The sequence below is a fragment of the Serinus canaria genome, chromosome 28 (assembly GCF_022539315.1).
Source record: "Serinus canaria isolate serCan28SL12 chromosome 28, serCan2020, whole genome shotgun sequence".
Classification (NCBI taxonomy): domain Eukaryota; kingdom Metazoa; phylum Chordata; class Aves; order Passeriformes; family Fringillidae; genus Serinus; species Serinus canaria.
The window spans coordinates 3,718,512-3,733,983 of record NC_066341.1 but is presented as its reverse complement, the minus strand read 5'-3'; the positions used below and the strand labels follow the sequence as shown (position 1 = coordinate 3,733,983).

Below are 15,472 nucleotides of genomic sequence, written 5' to 3'. Positions count from 1 at the left end.
TCTCAGGTATCTGGAGCAGGAGGCTGAGATTGCTGAGTAGCACAAAGTTCTTCTCTTCCTGGGCTCCCCTTGGAAAAAGTTTTGGTATTTTTTAGTTTTTTGTTAAGTTCTCAGTGCCTGCGACCTGTTGTTGCCTTTTCCTGAGAGAAGAAAACACAGAGCAGACTTGCTGGAGGACACAGGAAGATGTGGAATGGAAAACCCAGCAGATTTGTCTTTCTGAAAACTTTGTCCCTGCAAAATGCTTTGTGAGGTCCCAAAATTCCCAAGGTTTTTGTTGGGTTCTCAGTGCCTGTGCTTCCCTTTTCCTCAGAGAAGAAAACCCAGAGCAGTCTTGCTCATGCTGTACCTGAAGGACACAGAGGGATGGAAAGCCTGTTATCTTTGTCTTTCTGAAAACTTTGTCCTTTCAAAATGCTTTGTGAGGTCCCAAAATTCTAAATGTTGGAGACAAAACAAGCACAACTTGAAGGATCCCAGGCTGAGCTCAGAGCAGTTGGGAGCTGGTGCAGTCCCATGTTGGACTCTGCTGAGAACCAGGCTTAGTTTTGTGTTTATTTACTCAGGGTTGTTATAACAGAATTCCTGCCCTGCTCCAGAAAAGCTTCTTTAGGAGGTGGCAGTGACTGTCAAACTCAGCATTCCTAAAGGTGGGATTTGGGCTGGATGGATGCCTCTGTCTGCTCCCAGGAAACCCCAGGAGTTTCTGGTGCCTGCAGGTGGCTCAGCCCTGAGGATCAGGGGTGAGTTTGGAGCATCAGTGCTGAATTTGGGTTGCCTTTCTGCCCGCTTTATTTAATATTTCTCCTGCTCTGAGCACAAGCAGGGGAGCTGTGTGGGAGTTCCAGTGCCCAGGAGCTGCTTTGTGATGGTGACTGACATCACCTGCACCTGAAAACCTCCTGCTCTAGGAGCTGCTCTCAGGGCGGGATGAGCCAGCTATTTGCTCCTGGTATTTTTGACCTCCCCATTTCAGCAGGAAATTTGCTGTTTTGGCATTTGAAAATCCCTCCAAACGTCCCCTGTGGGTTTGAAATGATGCCACATTTTGGAGGTTTGGATTCGTGCCTCTGGTTATTTTTGAAAAGAACAAGGACCTAAAAATAGCCATGTGTACTTTTCCAGGCAGAAATGCTGGGCTTTGGGAGCCAAGTGTTTGTACTGAGCCATCCTGAATTTGTGAATTTATGGCTCCAGCAGCACAGAGCCTCTCTGAGAACCCAGCCCTCCTGCCCAGCACAGGAGCCTGACCTTCCCAAATTCCTGCTCTGCTCCTTCTTACTTGGGCAATCATGATCTGTGTAGCTTTTGCCCATCTCCAGCCTTCCCAGCTGGTAGAATCTTGCTGAGAAAGATTTTCTGTCTTTTTGCCTGTTGCAGCAGTCCAAGGAACTCAGAACCTCATGATGGTTTTGTGTTTTGAGAAGAATCAAGTGCTGGAGGAGGGGAGGGCTTGGTGGGAGTTCAGTGGGAAGAATTTTGGATCCCACCTGCAGCTCTGGCTGAGCTTTGTGGATGCTGTTTCTCTCTTGCTGTAAAAGTAAAACCTGTGGTGCATAAGGCAGCACTAAATCCTGGAGATGCCCTGCAGGGTCCTGCTGGGTTTTTAGGTTATTTTACCAGCCAAGATCCCAGCAGAGTTTGAGATTTCCAATTCCAATGGGTTTAGGGTTCTCCCTGAAAGGTGATCTGGTGTTTCTGCAGCCTTGACACAGAGCTTCTGGCCTTCTCCATTGGATTGTTCTTGTTAGTGCTGGAAGTTCTGAGCTTGGACATGAATTCTGAGAGCAAGGCCCAGTTTATTTAAAATAATCCCCAGTTGTCCAGGTGTTTTTCCACCCTATTTTGTCCACAAGTATATATAAAAAACCCCTCCTGGGCCGTGTTTCCACTCAAAATTGAAGCCTGGTTTGTTCTGTAGCCACTTGAACTCAGACCCTCTGTGTGTCTCTGGCTGCCTCCCCCAGGCTGGGCCCTGCTGCTTTCTATGCAGTTGCAGGAAGAGTTACAGGAATCAGATGCTGCTGAGTGTATTGCTGCAGTGGCTGTTTGAAAAACCTGAATCAAAACCTGGTCTGCCTTCTAAATATAGAAGCAATGCAGGCAGGAGCTCTGGAGGCGATTTCTCTGAGCTCATTATCCTGTTAGATAAAGCATCCCCTGCATTGTCTAAGCAGATGAAAATATCTGTGTTACAGATGGTCCCTTCCATTCATTATTCACTAAGGAGATTAGGTTCCTGAGAGAGGAGGAGCAGGGTGAGGGAGGGGACAGTGGAGGAAGAGATTGAGAGTGGCCCTGTGGCTGTCACTGTGGATGTGTCCCCTTCCCCCTGAGTGACCAGCATGGGCCAGTTCTGCTGCTCCAGCAGACTCGACTTTCCTTGATCAGCTGAATTTTCCTTCCCAGTTCTTCTTTCACTCTCAAAATTATTGCACAGCACTGAGCTGAGTGGGATTCTGGGGGGATTTTTGATGGGTGAAGAGCTCCTTTCCTTCTCTTAGTGCTCCCTTACTGATCAGTGCCCCAGCACAGTGGTGAGGAGCTGGGTACAGGGCCAGGCAGCTCAGTCCCTGCTGCAGGGGAGCATCCAGGAATCACTGCCTTGCTTCCAGAGGCAAAAAATTACCCATTTCCTCCCAGCCACAGTTGCTCATCTGATTATTTCTGTACTCCAGTGTTTTTCCTGGTGAAGTTTTTCTCTTAGCTAAGCATGAGCTGGGGAAGCAGTGCCACACAAAAATAGATGTGTTTTAAGCTGGGCTGTGCTTCATTTGAATTGTTAAGTGGCTCTGGCTTGCAAAGTGTTCATCCTCCATGGGTGATATCAGGTTAAAACCTGGAGATTTTGGTTCTAAGTGCTTTTCTAACCCCACAGACAGGGCAAACACACAGTGAAACTGGACCCAAGTGAGGCCTTACAGCCACATAGGTTGGATTTCAAGACCTTTATTATGAAGTTTAGCATTTCAAAATAGTTTCATGTTATTCTTCTTCTGTGTTCTCTTGCAGACTGTGATGTTTGTGGTTCCTGGTTTTCCCAATGTTTTTCTTTCCCTGTTAGTGTAGGAAAACCCTGTGGAGACTTTAGAAGCTGGTGGTGTGGAGGATGCCATCCAGAAGCTGACTTGCAAAAGTTGTTTGGAAATAACCCACATGACAGGCAACTGTGTTTTTCTTTGACTTTGTCTTGCTTACTCAACCATGGAGCTGTTCACTACAAGAATAGATACGACTGAGACAAAATTATCTCCTAAAATCACTCTAGAGGTGGTGTCCACATATAGGTACCCAGAAAAACTCTTTCCTTATATGAGACAAAACTCTTCTTAAAACTTTTTTAATGTTGAGTCTCTGGTTTAGATTCTGACAGTACCCAGCAAGATGCCCTTGGGTTGGATCTTTGAGTTCAGCTTCCAGCTTATCCTTGGTTTTATTGCAGCAGGGATGTCAAAGGTGCTTCCCCTCCCAGCAGGTGGGAGATCCCAGGTGGTAATTCTGGTTTAACTCTGATTTCAGCCCACCTGGTAGAACAGGTAATTCTGAATCACTTGAGCTCATCTTACCTGCTCTCTTCAGTTTCTAGCACTTCAGGCTCTTGACAAAGTTCTTGCTCTCTTGCCTGAGAACCCTGAATGTCCACTTCTCTCAGCCCTCTTGTGTAGCAGCAGGACATTTTGGTGGTTTTCCCCTTCCTTTCCTCCTGGAAGGAGCCCCATTCCTGTTGGACCTGTGGCTTTGTCCTTCTCAGTGGCTCAGGCAGGTTTGTCACCTGCCCTGTGTCCCTGCCTGGCACCAGGAGCTCCCTTTGGATGCTCCCAGCCCTGAGGGGTAGAAGTTGTTCCAGTGTCTGCATTTTGGAGTTGTCACAAATGGGAATTAGTGCTGCCATGTGAAATCCTCACTCCTTCCCAGACAGAGAAATCAGTGCAGGAAAAGGATCCCCAGCAGCTGCTTTGATGTTCCTGAGGTTCTGGCACAAACCATCACCTTCAAAGGGTGGCATCAGCATTAATTAGAGACTTGCACCTTATTTTTTCTCTCCTCCTCTTGATCTTCCTCCCCCAGCCCTCCTCCTGCCTGGCTTGTGGCACAGCAGAGGTGTGGCCCATGGGCTCCTCTCTCATTTCCAGAACAGCTGAGGAAGCTTCAGTCTGTGCCAGAGCTCTGTGTCACCTGGGCTTGATGTGGTGGCACCAGAAAGGTGCTCCACAACCACTGAAGTCATTACTGTACTTATTTTCAAACAAGGCCTTTATGTTACTTCATTTCCAACTTGAAAGTGTTAGAAGTGCTCAGGGTTTATATTTAGCAGCACAAAAATCAGATTGTTGTTTATGCAGTGCAGCAAGAGCCTGGATTGGGAGCCAGGGCTCCCAGCAGGAGCTGTTCCCAATCCATGCTCAGCTCCCTGTGCTGAGGGGGGGTCACCAGCCCTGGGGGCCTTCAGGAGGAATTTGCTGGGCAGTTTTGCAGTGAGTGCCAGCACTTCTGGCTTCTCCATGGAGCAGAACCCTTCCCTCTTCTTCCCACACAGGAGAGGGGCTGAGGGTGGGAGCAGGGAGGGAGAAACCTCAGGGGCAGCTTTCCCTGCCCACCTCTGGCTTTGCAAAAGGTTTCACTTGTCCCTGGTTGTTGTGGGGTCAGGGAGCTGGTGCAGCCTGGTTGTCCCTCTCTGGAGGGAGCCCTGGTAACCCCTCTGGGTTTCTGTTCTTCTCTTGTTTTCAGCTGGAAAGAGGTGACTTCCTCTCAGAAGAATGGAGGGAGAGGATTGCAAACACAAGGTACAGTACAGCACTTGAATGCTGCTTTCTGAGCTGGATATTTGGGAGTTTGTATAATGGAAATTGGGAGGCTGGCCAGCTTTTTATATAGAATTTCCATAGCAAATCCCCAAAGTCTATCTGCCAACTCTTACAGTGGCCTCTTTAGATCCTGTTTTCTGACTAGAAGAATGGCTTTGAGTGCATGTCCCATGGTATTCCATACAAGGATGTATCCAAGATAAATTCTGCTTATAAGAGGAGCACAAACCTCCATTTGTTTTGCATATCCCTATAGTTCATGTCAGGGATTCTGGCACAACACTCCTTCTCTTGGCTTTTGGGGCACACAGGCTCACTTTCCCTCTAATAAAAAGGAAAAGACCCAAGTGAGTTTATTTCAACTTAAATTGAAAGTTCATTTAAACTAATTGTCTTGAAGATTTATTTATGTGGAGCAATGCACAGAGGGCTGGGCTCCTTTCTGAGGGAGCAGAAAGGGAGTAAATTTGTTAAAAGCAATAAAAGTCGTCTGTATTTTTAAAGCTTTGCATTCTTTCAAGCCTTATGGGTAGAAAAAAAAACCTCTTTATTTTTATATGACCTTCTGGGCCACCCTGTTATGTGGGGGAATGAAGGCAGTTGTCAAAGAGGGCTCTGAAAGCCTTGAGACTTGTGGCAATTTCTGGATTGCTCCCAAAGCTCTGCTGGGAGAGCCTGCAGGAGGCGTCTGCCAGGCTGGTGACTCCTGCAGGATTCTGCCCCTCAATTTCTTCTGGAGGTGCCTTTTAATTTGTGGACAGACTTGTCCCAGCCTTGCAGCACACTTGGCTTTGGCTTTGTTGTTTGTTATTCCAAGTGCACGATCCTCTGCTGCCCGGGCAACTTTCCTTGGAATTCATTTAAATTTTTAGAGAAATGTTTGGCTGCAGGAACTCTGGCTGCACCCAGAAGTGCTGGGAGATGTTTGGTTTGTGTGGCATGGCACTCCCTGTGTGTCTCAGTGCTGCTCCACCTCGCTCTGGGGCAGGATCAGGGAATTCTGGAATGGTTTAAGTTGGAAAGGACCTTAAATTCCATCCAGTGCCACCTCTGACAGCTTCCTGCACCTCAGACCCTCTTCAGTCTGGCCTTGGACACTCCCAGGGATGGGGCTGCTACCAGGACATGGTTCCCTGTGTGTTCCAGGGGATCCATGTGCCTGTGGCTTGGCAAAACCTCCTGGAAGGAGGGCTGAGCCCAAGGGGATTCGGGGTTCCTGTGCCCTTCACGCACTCACAGCATCCTGTGCCAGAGTGAACACTATAAAAACACATCTGCAGGCTCTGGCTTTTCCCCTTCCTCTCTTGGAAGTTTTCTAGTCCCATTAATATGTTTGGCTCCTTTGCAAGGCCTTTTTTTTTTTTTTTTTTTTTTTTTTTTTTGGCACATGGGAAGGAGGAGGAAGAAACCCCTGCTAGCTTTACTTGCCAGGCAGGGTTTCCCAAATTTCCATGAGCAAGGCGTAGCAAGAATAACTTTTTTTTTCCCTTGGTGCATAAACATTTTTTTCATTCGTGGTTTTTAATAGCTTTGAGTGCTGCTCTTTAAACTCCCTGTGTCCTTGTTGAACATGTTTCATGTGTGGAGGCACTGGGAAGGGAATTTTCCTGCAAAGAAATCAGTTCTTCATGTGGGAACAATAGGCCAGGATGGATTTAACACTTCATAGAATCCTGGAGTATCCTGAGCTGGAAGGGACCCTCAGGGATGATCAGTGCAGCCCTGGCCCTGCCCAGCCACCCCAACACCCCCACCCTGAGCCCCCCTGGGAGCTCTGTCAGGGAGGGGCTGGGAGCACAAACCCTGAGAGGAACCCCTGAGGGAGCTGGGGGTGCTCAGCCTGGAGAAAAGGAGACTCAGGGGTGCCCTGATCACTCTGCAGCTCCTGAAAGGTGCCTGTGCTCAGCTGGGGCTGGGCTCTGTCTCCAGCAGCACTGACAGAACCAGAGCACACAGCCTCCAGCTGGGCCAAGGGAAATTCAGGTTGGATAGCAGGAAAAAGTTTTTTCCAGAAAGGTGATGAAGTTCTGGAATGGCTGCTGGGGAGGGGGTGCAGTCCCCATCCCAGGGTGTTTAACACAGCCTGGATGTGGCACTGGGTGCCAGGGGTCAGTTGGGGTGTTGGGGCTGGGTTGGACTCGATGAGCTTGGAGGTCTCTTCCAACCCAGTGATTCTGGAATTCTGTGAATTCTGTGAATTCTGTGTCCAAAGGCTCCTGGAGCTCTGGCAGCCTTGGGACCATTCCCTGGGGAGCCTGGGCAGTGCCCAGCACCCTCGGGGGGAAGAATCTTGCCCTGAGCTCCATGCCATGTTCATTCAGCAGGGAGCTCAACCACTTCCAAGAGGTTTTGAGGACTCTTGTTGTAGCCTGGGCACCAGGGACAATTAGGCCAGGCTGATTAGACCTTAAACTAAAGGGGTGTTTTTTTTTAAATCTGTGCCATGTTCTGTTTCTTTCCTAAGCCCTTTTATCATTTGTTGGATTCTACCTCTGTGCAGATTTCTTTGTTTCCATATGATTGGTTTTTTTTTTCAGGGACAACCCCTCCCCTCACTGAATTTCTTAACCCAGAACCAAAGATGTAATTCCTCTGTTGTGGGTAGGGCTGAAGTGCTGGGTTTAGGACAGGGAACATGTTCTCAGATGTCTTCTGGCATTATGGGGAATTTGGAGCTGGAATTGAAACAGATTGCCCAGAGCAGCTGTGGCTGCTCCAGATCCCTGAAGTGTCCAAGGCCAGGCTGGACAGGGCTTGGAGCACACTGGAAGGTGTCCCTGCCATGGCAGGGGTGGCACTGGAATGAGCTTTAAGGTTCCTTCCAACCCAAACAATTTTATGATTCTAAAATACATTTTGATCTTTTGCTGGAAGATTTTAAGTCCCCACCAAGAAGTAGCAGGATGAAGAGCTGAGTGTTGCTCTCCATGTTTTTGGGGACAGGAGCTGTAGAGTTGGGGACAAGCAGGTTTGTCCATGGCAGGAGTGGCTGGCAAGGCTCCAAGTGGCTGTGCTGTGACTGGGGGTCCTGGTGGGGTGTTCCTGGCTCCCTGATCTTTACCTGGATTGTTGTTTTGCAGTGTTATTTTTGTGAATAATTTTGCCTTCGGGCCCGAGGTGGATCACCAGCTGAAGGAGCGCTTTGCCAACATGAAGGAAGGTAAATCCAACTGGAAATGTTTCCTCCTTGTTTCCTGATTCCTGTGGGAGCTGGAGTGGGAGGGGCTCGGTTCCAGCTGGCAAAACCAGGCTTTGGGGTTTGCTCTGTGCCTTGGGGCCAAGTGGCTGCAGCACAGTGGGATTTGTTCTTCCCCCCTTTGTGTCTGCCCAGAGCTGCCTGGCTCCTTGGAGCATCCCCTCTGCTGGGAAGACTCTGGAGCAGGGTTGGGATGGGAGGAGCTGCTGGTCCTTCCTTCCCTCTTTTGAGAGCCCACCAAACACCCAACAGCCAAGGCCAAACTTCCTGGATCCTTGGAAGTGTCCAGGGCCAGGCTGGACAGGGCTTGGAGCAGTCTGGGACAGTGGAAGGTGTCCCTGCCATGGCAGGGGGTGGCCCTGGGTGAGCTTTAACCTCCTTCCAACCCAAACCATTCCATGATTCTTGGCTGCAAAGCACAGCTTTGGAAGGCCAGTCTGTAATTCCATACAGAATTCACTTCTCCTGTTCAGAGCTGGCTCATTTAGAGCTGGGTGTTAACTCCTGATTTTGGAAATGCTCCAAAGCTGTGGGGATGTGGCACTTGGGGACAGGGTTTGGTGGGATGGACTTTGATGGTTGGACTTGATGATCTTAAAGATCTTTTCCAACCTTAGTGGTTCCACAATTCCATAAAATCTGGGACAGTGTCACTGGGTGCTCCTGAGGAGCCACACTGCAGCCTGGGACACCTCCTCACCCCATCCTGGCCTCTCCATTGCCCTGGGAGTCTTTTCTTTGCTCTTAACCATTGGGATAAGTAACAATTTTACTTGGCTGTGGCAGAAAAGACAGAAATAACAATTTCTGAAAAGAAAAATATGTGTTGTGAACAAAGCAGCTGTGGCTTCCCATGACACAGCTTTGTGCTGAAATAAATAATGTGACTTTTGGGCTCTGCTGCAAACCATAAAACCCCCAAACTTGAGCTGTTTTCTTTAATTTAACTGGATTGTTTTTCAGTTTTCAAACTTGTTTAATGATGGCTTGGGAGCAGTGGGAAGGTGGAGATGTTTCAAGAACCCTTTACAATGATGAAACCTGATTTCTCTTCCCAGAGTGTGCTTCAGGCTCTGCTGAATGACCCCAAATACCCATGAAATGGAGATTAGTGGCCTCTAAATTAAAGGGCTTTTGGGGTTTGTGTATAAAAGATCCCAAGTAGGATGGAGATAATTGAAATTTCTTTAGATTGCCACTGAGAATTAACATGCTCTTTTTTTTTTCCCAAGTGTTTCAAATCTGTTATTTTAAACAATCCTTGAGGTGTCACCTGGCAGGAATCATGGATTTGCTTTCTTGGGGCTCTCAGAATGAGAATTAAGGGATTTATTTATTTTTAATGCTATACAAGGGGCAGTGGCTCTGTACTGGGTTATATTTAATTAGTACTTACTTCTAGAACAAATAATGGAGCTGACTCTGCTCTTTGGTTTTTTTTTCTCTTTTTTCCAGGTGGGAGAATTGTGTCCTCAAAACCTTTTGCACCTCTAAATTTTAGAATTAACAGTCGAAACTTGAGTGGTATGATTGCCCTTTTTATTGTTCATTACAGTTGTGGATGTTCATTATCTGAAAATGTCTGGGGGGTGTTACTGCTTTTTAGAGTTGTTCAAGTAGAAAATGCTGTTGGATTGTTAGGGCACACCAAGTGACAGGTACTTAAAATCAATTTAGAAAGAGGAGAGGACAATTTAAAATCAATTTAGAATCAATTTAAAGAGAGGAGCAGACACAGTTTGTGCTGCTGTGTTTTGGTGTTGGTTCCATCAGTGTGTCCCTGAGCTGCAGAGAAATCAGGAGTTCAAGGGTGTGAATGATCCTTCAGCCACAAAGAGCAGCCCTGACTCACAGGGGAGTTCCCTACACCCTAAATCCAGGCAGGTCAATCCCACCAGGCAGGGTTCCTGAGCCTTAGAGGGTATGGAGCCAGGCTGGCAGGGCTGGGGGTGCTCACCTGGAGAGGAGAAGGCTCAGGGAGAGCTCAGAGCCCCCTGCAGATCCCAAGCCCTGTGACTCTAAGCCAAGGTATTGGAGCAGTGCCCTGGATTTCAGTGAGAGCAGAAATGGGTTCAGATGGGTTCAGTCCTTGGGGAGCCAGGGCTGGAACCAGGAATTTGGGACTGAAATAATCTGCTTTGCTTCTGTGCTGGGAGAGCTGGGAGTGTCACCTGGAGAGGAGAAGGCTCCAGGGAGAGCTCAGAGCCCCTGGCAGGGCCTGAAGGGGCTCCAGGAGAGCTGGAGAGGGACTGGGGACAAGGCCTGGAGGGACAGGAGCCAGGGAATGGCTCCCACTGCCAGAGGGCAGGGCTGGATGGGATCTTGGGAATTGGGAATTGTTCCCTGGCAGGGTGGGCAAGCCCTGGCACAGGGTGCCCAGAGCAGCTGGGGCTGCCCCTGGATCCCTGGCAGTGCCCAAGGCCAGGCTGGACAGGGCTGGGAGCAGCCTGGGACAGTGGGAGGTGTCCCTGCCATGGCAGGGGTGGGGTTTGAGGTCCCTCCCAACTCAAACCATTCCAGGATTGTGTGAAATGTTCAACTTTGAACATCTCCTGTGCTGTGCATTGAGCAAACAAACCTCTCCCAGACACACCCAGGCCCTGGGTCTGGTTCAGTGCCAGCCCAGGGTCGTGGTTTCCTTCTCCTGTGAGCAGGCCAGACTCAATGTTTGGCAGCCTTGTCCCCTGCAAGGACATGAGCTGCAGTTCAGGGAGGTTTTGGGACATTCCCTGTGGTTGGTTTTGACCTTTTCAGACTTTCACTGTTGAACCTGGGGTGCCTGTGCAGAAGCTGGACTAATGTTCTTTGTGGGTCCCTTCCAGTTCAGGTTTTTTAATGAAATTTCTCAAGCAGAAGAGCAGTCCAAGCTGGGCTTTACCTGTATTTACTGTTTCCAGTGCTAAATTTTCCTTAAATCCAACCCCCCTCATTCCCTCCCTGTGCTAACATGGACTGTCTAATTTTGGCCCAAGCTGCTTTTGAAGAACAGTAATTTTTGGACTGTCATGAAGTAAATTGTGCCCTTGGGAGTTATTTTTAAGCTGAAATTCCTGTGATGTCCCACACATCAGGCACCCAAACCTGCAATTTTCTTTCCTATTTGAAATTATCTTCTGAGGCCTCTGGTGGTTTGGAACCTTGTTGAACTTTGGGTTCTGGGCTGCCAATTCTTTGGGGGCATGGACTAAAAATAAAAGGGAAAAAGGGTGGAGTGATGCTCCAGGAACAACTGGGAGAGCTGGGACCAGGCTATCAGTTTGCTGATGAGGCAAAGAGAGCCTGAGTGAAGCTTGGACTCTCTTGCAGAGCCCATCAGAGCTAAGGAAATCCAAGAATGCATTTGGAGATGTTTCAAGTAGACCTGCCCACAGAAATACAGGGCTTTGGCCTCTCAAACCTTTTCTTTCCTGGATTTTTCCCATTCCCCTGGGAGACTGAGGCCAGCATTTTCTGCTCTTTCACCTCAGAGCAGCCCTGGTACCTCTGCCAGTTGGGCCAGACCTTTATCCCACCCAAGCTCTCAGCCCAGCCTGGATTCATTGGGAGTGTTTTCTAGAATGCTGAACTCTCAGATCTCAGCTGCTTTTTAATGCTGAATGGAAATGCTGATGTTAAAATTATATTGAGATGATTAATTGGAGTTTGGATGGGTGAGAGGCTCTAGCAAAAAGAGAGCCAACAGCTTTTGCCAGTAGGAAACTTCCAGGGATTCAGATAAAAGGCCCTGAAAAAAAAGACCTTAGTCTGCTCCAAACAGGGGAATTGTGTGAATAAAGTGACACTGCCAGGGCAATGCCATCCCCAGCATGGCCAGGAATGGCCTTAGTCTGCTCCAAACAGGGGAATTGTGTGAATAAAGTGACACTGCCAGGGCAATGCCATCCCCAGCATGGCCAGGAATGGCCTTAGTCTGCTCCAAACAGGGGAATTGTGAGAATAAAGTGACACTGCCAGGGCAATGCCATCCCCAGCATGAACAGGGTCCTGCACATGGAGCAGGGGATGGCACTGCTCTGCTGCCTCTGTGCTGCCCCACAAGGTTTGCCAGAACACTTGTATTCATCAAGGCTTTTTTTGGTGCTTGAGCATGCCTGGAGTCAGGTCTCACCTGTCTGTCAGGTACTCTGATCTGGGTTAGGAACATTTAAATAATTTATACAAAACCCTGGGAAAGATCAAGCTTTAAGAGGGAGGCACTGGTTCCCTTAATTCTACTTTAGTCCTTAGTAGTTCCATCTGTGGGAAGAAGTGGAAATGTGGAAAGAGTTGGGACAAATGAAAACAAGCATTAAAATGTGGTTAAAGTAGTGGTTGAGGTTGCTGAATCCCAAACCTTGCTTTTGGCCTCTTCTGGGTCAGTTGTGTTTAATTAGAAACGTGCCATAATTTCTCCTGCAGCCCTGCCCTGGCTCAGTGGATGTGGGAATGTTTAAGGCACATCCCCAAGCTATTAATCCTGGAGAAGAAAACAGATAGAGCCAAGAAAGCAACCCCAAACCATGTTTGTGCCCAGTCCCAATGTGGGGCAGCTGCAGCTGCCAGGGGCTGGGCTGGTGACGTTCTGGGCTGTTAAATTCATCCCTGTCACACACATGTGGTGTTCCTTGGAAAAGCTGTCTGGGACACAGCTCTGCTGGCCACAGCTGCCTCAGCCTGGCCTGGCTGGCTCCAGGTACATCCCACATGTTCTTTCCTGTGGGGTGCACGGAGCAGACAGGAAGAAATTCCCTTGAAACTCCCAGCAGTGTTTTCCTGGAGGATCTGCAAACCAGATTTCTCTGGGGTGGTTATTGGAAAATCAGGGCACCCCCGAGGAAGGAAAATGATTGGCAATTGACTCCATGGCTTTGGAATGCTGAATACTTGCTTTAGTAAAACTGTATTATACTGTAGTGAAAAGATTTATATCATAATATATCATACTATATCATATTATATCATATCATATAGGATATTATATCATAGTATATGATATCATAGTTTACTATATCATAATATATCATATCATACATCATATTGCATTATATTCATTATATTACATTATAGCATATTATAGCATATTATATTACATTACATACTCACATTTTATTATATATTTTATCTTATAATAGCATGGTATATTTTAATAAATATATTATTTTTCTTTTATATTATATTTCTACTCTATTCTCTTATAATATATTATACTATAATGACAATATTTTATAGTATTATATCATATTATATCATATATATATCATAGTATATAATATCATAGAATGACATAATATATCACATAATATCATAGAATATTTAGTATATCATATTATATAATATAGTATATAGTATATATTATATTCCATTTTATTATTATGATTTCTCTTCACATATTATATTTATTAATTATATTTCTTATATTATATCATATATCATATTATATTAGATTATTTATATTCTATTTCTTTTATTATATAATAATTACTTCTAACTTTTAACTACTATTGAAAACTTGTAACTGTCAGCTGACAGCCCTGACACACATATGTGGATCTAATTGATCAGTGAATTAAAACACTATTGCTGGAATCTAATCATTGAATTTTTTTAGGTAAATAATCTTCTAGCCCATTCTACATGTTCACAAAAGAACAGGAGCAGTAACTGAGATAAGAGCTGTTTTCCCTCTGTGCTTCTCCAGGAAAAGGCCTGAGAGAGAGCACTGTGTGTCTGTGTTCAGAGGGCACGTGAGTGCTGCACTGGTGCCTGGCTGCTGTCAGCTGAGTGTCCCCTCTCCCCCACAGATATTGGCACTATCATGAGGGTGGTGGAGCTGTCACCACTGAAGGGCTCAGTGTCCTGGACGGGGAAGCCAGTCTCCTACTACCTGCACACCATTGACAGAACCATAGTGAGTACCAGGGCTGCCTGTGCCTGCTCCTGGCAGCCCTTCCAGCCCCACATCCTTCTGCCTGGCCTTGTGCTCCTGTCCCTTGTGGATTGGCACACCTGGGTGTGCCAGCTGCCTGCTCCAGGGCTCCCCTCCCCTGGCCTTCAGGGCACTGCTGGCTTACTGAAGGTGCAGAGGTTCCCTGATAAAATCCCTTCTGCAGCTGCCCAGAGTTGGGCTCTGCTCTGTCCTTTCCTCACAGAGGAAAGACTCAGTGGGGCTTTGATTCCTCTGTGGTTAACAGACCATTTCATTCAGTCATATTCAACCAGTAAATCTCAATTTTAGTAGAATTCTCAGCTGCTGGAGAAGCAGCCCAAGCTCCATAACAATGATGATGCATTCACTGATTTTTTTTTAATTAAAGAAAACTAAAAAAAACCAAACAAACAAACCCCAAACCCAACCAACAACAATAAATAACCCATGCAACAGCCCCCCCTTAAAAAGACCCACCAACCCCCTCCAAGAAGCCCCCAAGCCTCTCATAAAACCCAACAAACCCTTTGGAAATGAAAATTTTTGTGGACCAATCATTTATTCCACCCCAAGGTTTTGGCAGTGGGGTAGAAATGCTGGTTTCCTTCCTCTGCTGCAGTCTAACAAAGCTTTTGTTCAGGAATGTGCCAGAGTGCAGATAAATGCTGGAGTAAGAGGGTACAGCAGCTCCAGTGCAAATAACTTCATTGCAAATCAGCCTGTGCTGAGGGGAGATATGTGACACAAAGCTTGAAAACAAGGCCAGCAGTGGTGGGGGATGATAAAACCTTGGAGAGGTTGGATTATGCCCTGTTACACAACAGGCTGGCTGCCTGAAAAGAATGAATGGAAATGGCTTCTTGATGTAGCTTATCAAAGCACAGCAGTCAGAATTTCTGCAGTTCTGCACTTGTTTTCAGCTAATATTTTATTCTTCTGTGTTCATCTGTCATGGTTTTGAGGATGACTCTCTTCTCTTTCTATTTTCAGCTTGAAAACTATTTTTCTAGTCTCAAGAATCCAAAACTCAGGGTAAGTTTCAATCATTTTCTGTAGAAAACTCTGAGTAAGGGAGCAGCCACTGTGAGGAATTGAATCACAGGTGGACAGAATTGATTGGAAATCAGATTTTCTTGCTAGGCAAAGAACATGGAGCTAATTGAAGGGAAGTCTCAGATGCCATCAAGCACTAATTCAATCATGTCCAAGGGATTTCTAATAGAGAATTAATGGGGCAGCCCCAAGGTGCTTTTACCTTGCACTGGAGGTCTGTAATGAGCTATTTCTTCATTAAAGAACTGGAATTAAAGAAGGGAATGATGGTTTGAATCTGTCCCAGTGCTCAGCTCCTGAAATGAGGCTGAGCAATGCTCTGGAATGTTCCTTTTGGGATGGGCCATTGGAGGCTCTGAGTGAGCTGTCATTTGCTGCAGCCTGGGCTGTTGCACGTGGAATTCCAATGCCAGAGAGATTTTGGGACTGCACAGGGCTGGGTTAACCTGAAATAATCAATGGATTCCCAGGAAGAGAATTAACTGAGGCCACTTAATTTAAAATTTCAGGTGA

The 15,472-nt window shown here is 46.8% G+C and overlaps 1 protein-coding gene across 9 annotated transcripts in view; it reads left to right on the top strand.

Moving 5' to 3' along the window:
* DOT1L (DOT1 like histone lysine methyltransferase) overlaps positions 1–15,472 on the top strand; it is an 86,675-nt gene that overhangs the window by 34,728 nt on the left and 36,475 nt on the right. For 8 of the 9 annotated variants that reach the window (XM_050986254.1, XM_050986253.1, XM_050986257.1 and 5 more), the window contains exons 8-12: positions 4,729–4,784; positions 7,886–7,965; positions 9,457–9,525; positions 13,782–13,888; positions 14,897–14,938. In XM_050986254.1, coding sequence (XP_050842211.1) covers positions 4,729–4,784; positions 7,886–7,965; positions 9,457–9,525; positions 13,782–13,888; positions 14,897–14,938 — 354 coding nt within the window. The remainder of the gene's footprint in view (positions 1–4,728; positions 4,785–7,885; positions 7,966–9,456; positions 9,526–13,781; positions 13,889–14,896; positions 14,939–15,472) is intronic. The other variant, XM_050986251.1, reaches the window with a different exon arrangement.